Below are 13323 nucleotides of genomic sequence, written 5' to 3'. Positions count from 1 at the left end.
CCATTCTTCAACCATTTCCTTAGATGTTTGCATCAGCAGTTCACAAACAGTTGACCAGCTCTGTTGTTCCTGAGTCACATGTGCCTGGGCACCATCACATAACATTCTGCCCTTATATCATTGGATTTCCCCATTTGTGGTGCTTATCTCTACAATGATTCCCCCATTCATTTGTGCTTCACGTGTATACTTTCCTTACTGCATCACATCTCTACAACACCACCACACACATTCAGTCTCATGATGTGCAGTGGGCATAATGTTTGGGCCCCAACAGATTATTGATGTATATATTTGCTTCTACAGTAAATAAATAGTGTATTTCTGAACATGATCTCCTGTTCCAAATAGTATTTATTTGGTCCTTATTACAAGCACCATATGTATATAACCGAAATTTGAAAACCCCTATATTATAGCCATAGTTATTTACAACAACATATTAATGATATGAATATAATAGAGGGAAACATTCCAAATGGGAAAAATATATCTAAAAACAAAGATTATGTAACTTACCAAACGAAAGTGTTGGTATGTTGATAGACACACAAACAAACGCAAACACACACAAATTCAAGCTTTCGCAACCCACGGTTGCTTCATCAGGAAAGAGGGAAGGAGAGGGAAAGACGAAAGGATGTGGGTTTTAAGGGAGAGGGTAAGGAGTCATTCCAATTCCAGGAGTGGAAAGACTTACCTTAGGGGGAAAAAAGGACAGGTATACACACACACACACACACACACACACACACACACACACATCCGCACATATACAGACACAAGCAGACATTTCTGCTTGTGTCCGTATATGTGCAGATGGGTGTGTGTGTGTGTGTGTGTGTGTGCGCGTGCGAGTGTATACCTGTCCTTTTTTCCCCCTAAGGTAAGTCTTTCCGCTCCCGGGATTGGAATGACTCCTTACCCTCTCCCTTAAAACCCACATCCTTTCGTCTTTTCCTCCCCTTCCCTCTTTCCTGATGAAGCAGCCGTGGGTTGCAAAAGCTTGAATTTTGTGTGTGTGTGTGTTTGTGTGTCTATCAACAGACCAACACTTTCGTTTGGTAAGTTACATTATCCTTGTTTTTAGATATATTTTTCAACAACATATTAAGATATACAATATGTTAAATATACTTACTTTCGGACGCTGTAACTAATTTCAGAATCAAAAGAGTTTCTTCTCTGACTTGACATGGATCCAGTTGTTGCACCAATCAAGGCACCACGTCGTGTCATCAGTTTGGGAAGAGCAGCAGCCCATGTTGAACTTAAGTCCTGGGATGCCATGCTATTCACATCGAAGTTCAAGCCTGTGAGCAAACAGTGTTGTGTAGACTATTTTGGCACTGAGGATTGTCATTAAATATCTTTACTTACATGCAGTGACAGAGAGAGAGAGAGAGAGAGAGAGAGAGAGAAAAAAAACTGTTGTACCAGAGCAAAAGGAAGTGTTCTTTATAAACAAGACTGATAACTTTTTGTTTCTTACATATCTGTTTATAAATATAACTGATAAACATACCCACTGGATCTTCATGTGTGCTATGAAAGCTTAATGACAGCCGCCCATCATTATTGAGAGCTTTTCGTTTTGCAAAGGCTTGTGCAATGACTTTATGCTTTTTCAGTCTTACTGGCTCCTCATAACCATTATTAAGCACTCTGAAATACAATGTAAATATGTGTGTTTTATTTTATGTATAAAGGTAATGCGTCTTGTGGTTATATATATTATAATCTTTAAGTAACTGTTTTGTGAGAAAACTTAAAATGTATCGTAAAAATTCAGATAATTTAATGATAAATCCTGAACCCTCTCTTCTTATTTTGACCTTTAACAATTTAAAAAGATTTGTAATTTCACAAAGAACACTGGCTGTATACAGTATTATCCTGAAATACTGATCATGACAAATTTTTCAATAGTAGCAACAGCGCATATCAAAAGCACGAGAATACTATACCATTCCTCACAAAATAAACAGCACTTTCCACAATCTCAATCAGATTCCTTGTCTGCCAGGTGTTCTTACTTTATGTCATTAACAAAAACAATTTTTCTTACCTTCTTAGAAATCTCTTCCACGTATGTATTGTAGACCCTGTCCAGATCCATGATGACATTACTATTCCAGCAGCAAACACAGTAAGTACATGAAGTTGCATTATTGCTAAGCTCGGACGTGACTCCATTCGACACTTGTCCTTGTTTCCATTATTGACAGAATCACCACCAATAATCTTGCAGCTTTTTGAAAAAGAACTATTGTCAGTATTATTTTTGCTTAGGAATATATAAAACACAGTTACTTTCAATTCGAACATCACTTGTCAGTTGTATGCTATATGAAACTGAGACACCAGTGAGCATGTAAATAAGTGTGTAGTGAAACTTATCTATGTCTGCACAATGGCTGTGTGCAGCAATCATGTTCTAGATTTTAATCAATGTATGATCTGCCTCAAAGTAGAAATAATCACAGTTTAGCTCCCAGATTAAGACATTTTATCTACTATGTCATGTTGCCAATGAAAAGTATCTGCACATTCATCATGAAGTCACAACAACTGTAACAACTCAGTTTTTTCCCTGCATCTCGGACTTGGTGTGTTCTCCAATTCCCAGATGCATTTCTGAACGCAGTAATAAAGTCCACGTGATCTCACATTGCCTTTAATCCACATAAACTCTTACGGCGGGTAATTTTGCTAGCTCCTCTACATGAAATTCTTATTTTTTCTGACAATCAAAATAAGAAAATTCACAATATCCATGACACCCCTACCTCTTCTGTTGCCTCCAGCCTTGCAATGAGAAATACCTCACTGAAAAACTATACTGCTCTTATTGTGTACCTCTTATTTAGGTACCTGTATATTGCTATGGATGTGCTCATCAAACTTAGTTTGCACGCACAACAAGAGAGGCATTGTGCATCATGCAGAGCTTTATGTTCAGAATTCTGAGAGTATACATACCAAGAACAGTCAGGTAACCTATTACTTTCTCCCACAAATATCTCACAAAATGACTACAACAGTAAAATCAGATAAATCTGAGGTCTTGTAGAGACCAGCCAACACTCATTCTTCTAGCAGTCCATTTGCAAGTGTATTACGACAGGAGGGAAATGACAGCAGTATCAGAAGTGCCCTCTGCCACACACCACAAATTTGATTGCAGAGTATAGAAGTAGACAGAGCTCTGACGGCATATGGCTGTTCTTTAGTATATTGCTTTCAGAAGCCATTATTGATCAGAACCAGAAATATCAATTTTTGGTTTTGTACAAGGAACATTAGAACCTTACTTCAGGTTCTCAAGATCCACAAAAAAAATTGGGCTCTGTCAAAGATATAGACAGAATTAGAAAACATTGTAAGGGAACATTTATGGCAGGTAGCTTCACATAAGTTACGTATATTAAAATGAGCATTTCACATTTTGAGGCAATTTTACAGCAAATTATTCACAGGCAGCATAGGACAAAAGCACTTGGTGGAAATGACAGGAAGTAAATCACCAATTGCATTATAATTTATGTTGCCTCATATTCATACAGAAGACACACAATTCTCACAGGAGTAAATTAACTGGGAGATAGCTTGGCAGATATCTTTCATGTGTACTGATAAAACGATACTTTTAAATCAGCGTAAATATAGTGGAAAGTGCAAAAATTGTCTGAAGACTTTATTAATTACTATATATTATTATATTTTATTCTCTTATTTATTTCCTTTGTTAATAAAACTTTAGTTTCCTCCCATTTCCTATTGCTTCTCATAAACCAATATTAATTCTGACACTATTTTTTTTTTTTTTTTAAATTACCTTCACTAAACACTGCAACAGCAACTTTTGTAAGGCAAATCACATTCAGGTCCCTAATTACTCCAGCACCCAGACAGCTGATGAGAAACTCAAATTATTGGCCACTAAATTAACTGAATTCTTTCCAATGATAGCTAAAATTAATGTTAGTAAAAGGACCACGGAAAGAAGATCCATTAGATTTACTTGAACAAACATTGCGTACTCCACCAGCAAATATCAGTTTTGCCAAATCAATGTTAAAGAGGTCATAAATACCAATGAGTTCAGTGAAAATCAATAACTCTTCTGGCTTTGATGACATTTTCACCAAAATACTGTAATCCTATGTGCTGACATAATAGTTCCCCCCCCCCCCCCCCCCCCCAAATTATCTTTGTAATAAGTCAAAGTGAAGCTCCTGAAAGACTGAAATATGCAGTGTTAAAAATAATTTATAAAAGTGCAGATAAGCAAGTGATCTTTAGTTACAGACACTTCTCCATCCATCTAAGTGCACTCTAATGCTCATAAAGGATTCTCTACAGAGAAAGTGATATAAACATCACAACTCTTCTGACAGAAACAAACAAGAAAACAAATCATGTTTGCATTATCTGTGATCTTGCAAACACACTCACTTGTCCTAAACATAAAATTCTACTGGAACTAAAAAATACATGGGTAGACACTTTTTAACAACAAAAAACAATGAATTACTCTAACAAATAGTACCACAACAATAAAACAAAATTATGAAACATTAAATATGTGGCCCAAAGGTTCAGTGCTTGGCTCACTGCTGTTCTTGACATGTGTGAATGAGTCAGCTGGGATATTGGAACAGTCTTAAAAACTGTGATGTTTATGGCTGATACACGTATATTAATAGAGTTCAAATATATCCATACCACATAAACTGAGGAGAGTAGGGAATGATGGTAACAACTGGTTCACAACAAACAGTTTAATTCTCAATCTTACAAAAACTCCCTTTATGCAATTACAAATAAATAAAAATTACTTACACATCACAGAAATAAAGATAAATGTCATACACTAGTTGAAACTTTATATGTCAATTTTCTAGGCATCCAGATAGATAACAAACTAAAGTAGCATTAGAACATGGATAAGTTAACCAAAACACTCAGTTCTGCCTGTTTTGCACTTAGAACTCCCTCTCTCTGTAATGATCTTTCACTTAATATTGCCCTGTGGCATAATCTTCTGGGGCACAATGCAACTTAGGTTAAAAATTTATCTGTTCATCAGAAAAGGTTCTAAAAAAATACAAATGTTACACGACTCACCACACAGAGAAGGTGCTGAGTCACAGACAAGCACAATGAAAAAGACTGCTAAACATTTAATCTTTTGGACAAAAATTCTCCTTGTGAAATAGAACACACACACACACACACACACACACACACACACACACACACACACACACACATTCACATTCACACAAGTACAACTCGAACATACATGCCCACTGTCTCCACGGGCTCTGCGGCCTGACTGGGAATGTGTCTGACACCAGCAGCAATTTTCTGGGGTGGGTGCTTGGAGTAAGGAGGAGGCATAGGGTGGGGAGGGCAAGGGGTAACAGGGTAGGAGTGGGGAAAGATGCTGTGCTGCCTGTAGGAATGTGCAGGGATGTGATGGATGTAGGGACAGGATGTGCTGCAAGATCCAGTTGTGTGGGAGTGGGGTGAAGGGATGTGGTCCAGCTGTCTCTTGGCCACAATTTGGCGGTGACTGTCCATGTGGACAAACAGCCTGTTAGTTGTCACACCCACATAGAAAGCAGTACAGTCGTTTCAGCTTAGTTTATGTATCACATGGCAGCTCTCACAGGTAGTCCTGCCTTCAATAGGGTGCGAGATGCCTTATCTCTCCAGTCACCTACCACTTCCCATATACCCACTGTCCAACTGCAAAGGAGCACTCCTCTCATGACTCAGTACTGCCCACAGCCTAAGAAACTGAATCACATTCTTTGCCAGGGTTTTGACTAACTCCCTTCATTCCATCAAATAGTGAATATCCTCCACACCCCTCCTACAGAGGTATTCCGCTGACCACGAAAATTACACAATACCTTCTCCATCCGCAGACCTGCTCCAGCGCTCCAACCCCTTGCCTCATATCCCCGTAATTGACCTAGATGCAAGACCTGTCCCATACATCCATCCACTATCACTCACTCCAGCCCAGTCACAAGCATCTCCTACCCTATCAAAGGCAGGGCTACATGTGAAAGCAGCCATGTGATCTATAAACTAAGCTGCGACCATTGTGCTGGTTTTTATGTAGGCATGACAACTAACAAGCTGTCTGTTGTCTGCATAAATGGCCAGCACCAAACTGTGGGAAAGAGACAGATGGACCACCAAATTGCTGAACATGCTGCTCAACAAGATGTGCTTCATTCACTTCAATGGCTGCTTCACAGCCTGCACCATCTGGATTCCTGTTACACACACCAGCTTTTCTGAATGGCAAAACACCCTTTGTTCCTGTACCCCTTCACCCCTGTCCCTGGCCACATCCTTCACAAGTCTCTGTCCTCCACCTACCTATCCTCTTTCCCGCTTCCATTCCAGCACTACACAAGCCTTCTATCCCACCAATGCGCCTACTAGTATTTACCCCTTCTTTACTCCCCCCCCCCCCCCCCCAGTACAACCTCTTGACTCTGCATATAGCAGCCCATGCTATCCCTCTCCCCACCCTCATCATGCTCCCACATGCAGCACAGCATCTTCCCCTACTCCTACCCTATCTGTCCCCCTCCAACCACATTCCATCACCTTACCCCAACCACCCATCCCAGCAGATCGCTGCTCACATCAGTTGCACAGTCCACATTCAGGACCCAGTGCCCGGAGATAGTGGCCAAGTGTGTATGTGTGTTATGAATTTTCTATTTCAAATGACTTTTTTGTCCAAAATCTTCAATGTTTAGCAGTCTTTTTCACTGTGCCCCTCTGAAACTGCAAGCCTCCTCTATGTGCTGAATAGCAATCTACCCTTTTAATATTATTGTTATTCCATCCTGGACTTTCCATTGTCAGAATACTACATAAAGTTGATAACTGAACAGCTTGTAGTTAAGCTTCTTAAGGGCCTTTGGGATTATTACCTTCACATTCTAACACAATTACTCCCCTACTGTGTTTGTGATTAATAATACGAATGAATTTCAGGTGAATTCTGAAATTCACAACCACAATACTGCCAACAAAAATAATCTCCATATTGTCTATGTCCTCCTCTGTATAATCTATATATTTCTTTAAAAAAAGAAAAAGTGTTCAGGTGCAAAAGTCTGTAACAAGTTGCTGATAAACACCATGCACACACCAGTAAATTTGAAATCCATAAAGATTTAAAACTGAAGTACAACAGTACTTTGTTAGGCACTGCTTATATAATTTGTCAAAATATCTGGATTCCAGGATGTAGATTCTGACTAACACTAATATTCCTATTACATGGATTTTTAACCATGAATCAATGAAGTTACATAAACACCTAAGATGTAGCAGCAGACATAACCAGGAGCCAAGTAGTGAAAGAAGAGGTGTGGCTTTTTCCCCAAAGTAACAGCTTTACATTTTCTCTTCTCATGTAGGCCTACAGAGGATGAAATGTCAATTTAGATCCTCACATTCTACTGTTTCCTCTTCCCTTCCTTCCAGTATTCCTCTATCCTTTCACTGTGTTGCTTTTTCCTCTCCTCAGTCAATGGTGAACCTGTTTCTTTTCCTTCTTATCCTGGAACCCTTCAATGTGTAACACTTTAAGACGAAAATAGCCCCTATCTATCTTTTCTTCTTCTTTTATATATTTTTTTTGTTAACATTTCCTACCTCTTGCATCCAGAAGGTACTCAGACAATTTACATTTTTTAAATGTTCTTTATGATATGATGAGCTCTTTCCATCTTGTACATTCTTTCATCTAAAGCAGATTTTCTAAACCATTTTGGAAATTATAGAATATTTTATGTTTGGGAGTTTTTTTACAAGTAAATAGAGATTCTTATGCCTATTTTGTTGGTTACCTCCTCCAAGAGATTGATTTACATCATCACATTTGTTAGATTGCATGAAAGTGTAACAAAATCGCCAGCAAATTCCAAACAATTTACTTGAAAACCTCCACTGTTTCTCTCCAACATGACTGGTGAAATTTTATGTTACGGCAAATTTTCATTCCAGATTCTAAAATTTTCTGCAAATACAGTTGAAAAGAACGGGACATAAACTACTGCCCCTTTCTCACTTTCCTCATTAAACAAGGGTGATCCCAAAAGCAAGGTCTCTAATTTTTTTAAAATATAGAGAAATGTTTATTTACAATAAGTTGTACATAGTTTTGAAGCTTCAACATTTTCCTATTTCTCCACATAATTGCCGTTTCAATTGACGCATTTTTGTGTGTAGCAATTTTTGTATGTCCATGTCATATCAGGCCACAGCCATGTTATAGAAGAATCGCCGGACCTCTTCTTTTACCTAATTGTTGTCACTAAAGTGCCTTCCAGCCATGTGTTCTTTTAACTTGGGAAACAAGTGGTAGTCACTGGGTGCTTAGGCCAGACTGTTGGGTGAATGGGTGATGATGTCCCAACCAAACCGTTGCAGAAGATCTACAGTTTGATTGGCAATGTGGGGGCAGGCATTGTCATGGAGAAGGCTTACACCCTTGCTCAACATAACTCTTCAGTTCTGAAATGTCTGTATGAGCTTTTTAATGTCTGACAGCACCTGTTGGCATTTGCTGTTGTTCCAGGAACCATGAGGTTGACCGACAATATCCTCTTTCGATCCCAAAATACAGTTGCCATGACTTTGCTAGCAGACTGTGTGCTTTTGAATTTTTGTGGCTTGGGTGAATCAGAATGCCGCCACACACACAATTGTTGTTTGGTCTCAGATGTGAAGCATAAAGCCCAAGTTTCATCACCCAAGACCACTGAATCCAAAAGCTTGTCCTTTTCATCTACATAGCATCGAAGAAATTAGTAGTAAGTTCCAACACACTACCGTTTGTGGCCTTCTATCAGCATTCTAAGGACCCATCTTGCAGACACCTTCTGGAATTTCTACACTTCAGTCAAAGTCAGGAGAATGACGCTTCAAGAAATCTCAGCAACAACATCGCAGAGCTCATTGGAAGTGATACGCCGATCTTGAAACAAGTTTTGTTCAACCTTTGTGATTGTCTATTCAGGAATTGGCAGTCTCCCAATTTTTTCCACGTCACAAATTTCAGTATGACCACCTGCCAACTGTATACACCACTTGTGGACATTTTTTGACATCCATGCACGACTCTTAACACACTTCTGTCAACTGTTGATGAATGTCGATTTGTTTAACGCTTTTTTGGCACTCAAAAACCGAATAACTCCGCAAACTTCGCACCTGGTGGTAGTGGCTAATGGGAGCTCCACTGTAACTGGCTGCCAAGCAAAGACTGAAAGCTCCAGCAGCTATGCTGTGGTCTCTGTAGAGAGTGGAGGGAGCAAGGCAAAAAACAGCATGCCCAACAGCCACACAAGCAGCTGCCCTGTGCCCCTAATGTCTTGGAGACCTTATTTTTGGGATTACACTTGTATATACAAAGCTCACCAGACAAAATATTGGCCACCTCCTTGAAATCACATACTGGTCACTTTGGATTTCTGTAGAAGTGTAGGTGCAGAACTGGTACCAGGCAGTCATGTGACCCTCCACTGCTGACGATGTCGTGGCAGTGATGTGACATGTCACTCCTGGTCAGTGCAAAAAGGTGGTCAACATGGAGACGTGACAGAACAGCAGTCGGTAATAGTCATTTTGTTCGTATGGGTCCAAGACAACATAGTGAATGTGTAATGTGAATGTCTGTAACGTGGGAACAAATCCACTAGTGGTTCCCCTACTAGTGAATGTCGGATGTCCAAGTATGTATGCTTATGTATTTAAGACAGCCAGAACATTCGCGACTACATAATAAATTTCCAGATGTAGAGTAAAGCTTATAGTTCATTTTTGTTTTGTTTATTTAATTAGAGAGTTTTGTGTTACTTAATTTGATGACATCATTGAGCCTAGAGAAGTGGTTGGTGCTTGCTAAATTTTGGCGCGAGCCGCGCCCTAGAAGTGAGTTCTCATTGGTCCTAAGTGCTGACAGCCAATGAGAAGCATAGCGAGGAGGTATAGTTTGAGTGTGGGGATTGGAGTTGCGACCTATCTTTGATTGGAGGCGGTTATGCTGGATGTGACTTTTCGGATTATGTGTAACATGAAGTCTTGGGATGACTTCCGCCTTATGGTCCAGTGTTAATGGTATCTGGTAGTGACCAGAAACTGTTTATGAAAACTTTAGAGTGTTGTGATAATTCGTTCCGACGAAAATCACGAGTGAACTTTGAATTATATAGCGTGGCAGTACTGAGTATATTCTTACTGAGTATTTTATGGCGAGCATAAACTTTTACTAAAGACAACCACTGAATATCGTGTGCAGAAGTAATTGGCCGATCATTGACTGTGTTACAAGTAATTGGTTTCGGAATTTGGGAAGGTAAAAGTTCTGGCTGTTTTAGGTATGGTGATAACTGTGAGCAGAAACTTTAGTAATTTTCGTAAATGTGGACTGATGATCTTGCTTCACGGCAATAAAGATCTATTGAAGGTTTAAATTTGAACTTCATGTTTAAAGTACGAGTGACATCCCCTTTCCGAATCATTTCTTTAAAGTACATAGACAATTTTCAGCAAATTTTACTTATAGCGGCCTCCGGCGTGTAGCTATGAGGTTACAGTTTCCTCAACACTGCTTTTCTGTGATCTCGTAAGTAGCTGCAGTCAGGAGTTTATGTGCAAAGATCGACCGCTGTAAAGAGGTAGGTGAACAAAAATTATAAAAGAAATTGCATTGCAGCAGTAACGTATAATCCGTCACAATTGGTGCATCGCACGCACGCACATAAAAAAATCCATCGCAAATGGAGTTGCCCAATTTGTTGGTGCATCAATGCATACTGTCTAACGCATCTACAAGGAATGATGTACCACTCACAACTAGGTAACATGGTGTACGAACGGTGCTAATAAAAATTTCCAAACCAACAGAGATTGGAGATGAGTGCCATGTCTTGTCAATGATAGTCAGTTTCAAACATGACAGAAATTGCTGTTATCAGTGAATGCACGTCCATCTCAATCAATTACATTACCGCGCGAACATTGGCAAGGGAACTGCCTGCAATGGACATTTGGAGTCAGGTTCCTCACAAAGGACCACTATTTACATTTCTTCACTTCTTCATTGGCTCAAACAACGAAGAAACTGAATGATAACTAACTTGAGGTGTGCAGTGTGGTCCAATGAATCCCAAATTTGGCTCTTTACAAATTTGGCTCTTTACAAATTATGCAAGGCACTGAGTGCACCAATGGACTGATGAGGTGTTTAGCTCACAGTGAGTGGATGGTGTAGTTCAGGATGGAGGTGGCTCTGTCACGTTACAAGGGTGTTTTTCTTTCCATGACTTAGGTTGACTGATTCAGGTCCTGTGAACATGAACCAGAATGTATTTTCCAACAGTCATGTTTTGCAGCATGCAGCTGGCTAGTCAGGCCGACTGCTCTGCCCGCAGTGCAGATGACAGGGGGTCCACAGTAAATATAGTATGTTTTGTCGGATAACTTATTTCTAACATACACATCACAAACACTTAAAAAAAAAGTCGACTACTCTCGTATTAAGCATGGAGAAGCTGGAACTGCCTCCTTTCATTGTTCAAGCATTTCTGACACATGCTTTGGAAATTGCTCGTTACACTCTGGAGTTCCTTCCGAGAATGGCAGCAATTTCTTCACAAATGTTAATTTTAAGTTGATTTGTACGCTTACACTTTCATTTTTAATCTCTTCCCCCACCCCCTTTCCATGAGCTAGGAACAAAGAGGCCATATGTTGCTATTGATACAATAACTCTATCTTGAAACACGGCATGAGAAGTAGGCTGTGTGCCATCTCAGAATCCTGCTGGAAGTCCACGAAAGCACATTCTCTGTCAGTTAATTGAGGGGGGGGGGGGGGGAGGCTGTAAAATGTTTTCCACATATCTCTCACTGTTAATTGTTCCCTGGAAAAAAAAAAAATTTGGCCTAATATTCTATCATGGCTAATAGCACATCACACTCCAATTTAATGATCATGCAGGGGTGCCTCATATATTACGTTAGGCTTTTCAGAAATCCATTATTGGTTATTTTGGGGATTAATGTATCCGCTTTGGTGGAACCATGATTCATCTGAAAAGTTAGGTCAGGGTCAATTTCTCCATCACGCAAACTATTCAAAATCAAATTACGAAACCATAACCTTCTTGCAGGGTGACCAAGTTTAACTTCTTGCACTGCAGTTATTTTATGGGGCCATAACTTCAGTAACTTTTGTAGCCATTTGAACAGAACCATATGAAATTCCCATTTGCTAAGATGTCAAACTGATTTTGTAGGGACCATTCCAGAGCATGCCCAATGTTATTCAGTTTCTCCAGAGAGTACTGCATGTGGCTATGTTTTCTGTCAAGAACACTTCCTGTTCCATGAAATTTAATTATCAATCAATGAATTGTACTCCAATTCGGAACTTGAACATCAGAAAATATCTCTTAAATGATCTCCTTACCGCATGTTCTGATTCTGTAAACACATGTCAATCATACATGAATACTCTTTGCTAAACAGAATACTTGTATTTTGCTGTTTCATTTGAAACACTTTTGCTCAATATAGTGTACTGCATTGTCTAACAAACACTTGTTACATATTCAAGATTTCTACACAAATTAAGGCCTTGCAGTGGAGGGGAAATATACTCCCTGCCAGTGCCACCAATGGCTGAAAAAATAAATAAATAAAAATAAAAAATAAAAAAAAATTTAATCGCTGCCAAGCAGTTGCATTAAGGATTGCCATCCCTTACAGCATTATGATGGTTATGCTAAGGACATTATTGTTTTCCAAGATGAAGCAGCTGTAATCACATGGCTGTATGTATATGTTCCCAGTTTGATGTACACACAAACACTTTATCACACCTCAGCTGATCCACTAAATTACCTGATCTAAATCATATGGAAAATATCTGGGACTATTTGGATCAGCAGGTGAAACATAGCAAACAAAATTCCTGCAATTTAGTAGCTCTATGGGATCTTTATCAGTAAACTCTTCCGGGCTAAGTTGCTGTGGTCGATCTGTAGAACTTCTTCTCCCTGACGTTTCGTTCTCAACTACGGAGAACATCTTCCGAGGTGAGTCGACGACTGGCTGCTAGGAGCTGGGGCCGCCGCTTATATAGAGATCGTAGGGGGCGCCACCACACGTCACGTGGCGTCGATGTGCAGCTATCTCTGGCTATCGTCTGTTCTCTCGATTGCAGGCAATCGATTGTCACGTGATTGATGCAACGTCGACCGCCATATCTTAC

At 39.6% G+C, this 13323-nt stretch overlaps 1 protein-coding gene across 1 annotated transcript in view; it reads right to left on the bottom strand.

The window, feature by feature from the left end:
• Positions 1-13323, bottom strand: part of LOC124596424 (smoothened homolog) — a 131325-nt gene that overhangs the window by 19072 nt on the left and 98930 nt on the right. Inside the window, exons 9-11 of the mRNA XM_047135555.1 lie at positions 2069-2251; positions 1526-1665; positions 1142-1313 (exon numbers count right to left, since the gene is read on the bottom strand). Of these exons, the coding sequence (XP_046991511.1) occupies positions 1142-1313; positions 1526-1665; positions 2069-2251 (495 nt within the window). The remainder of the gene's footprint in view (positions 1-1141; positions 1314-1525; positions 1666-2068; positions 2252-13323) is intronic.

The sequence above is a fragment of the Schistocerca americana genome, chromosome 2 (assembly GCF_021461395.2).
Source record: "Schistocerca americana isolate TAMUIC-IGC-003095 chromosome 2, iqSchAmer2.1, whole genome shotgun sequence".
NCBI classification, from domain to species: domain Eukaryota; kingdom Metazoa; phylum Arthropoda; class Insecta; order Orthoptera; family Acrididae; genus Schistocerca; species Schistocerca americana.
Note: the sequence above shows the minus strand (reverse complement) of the source record. Positions and strands in the feature narration are given on the sequence as shown.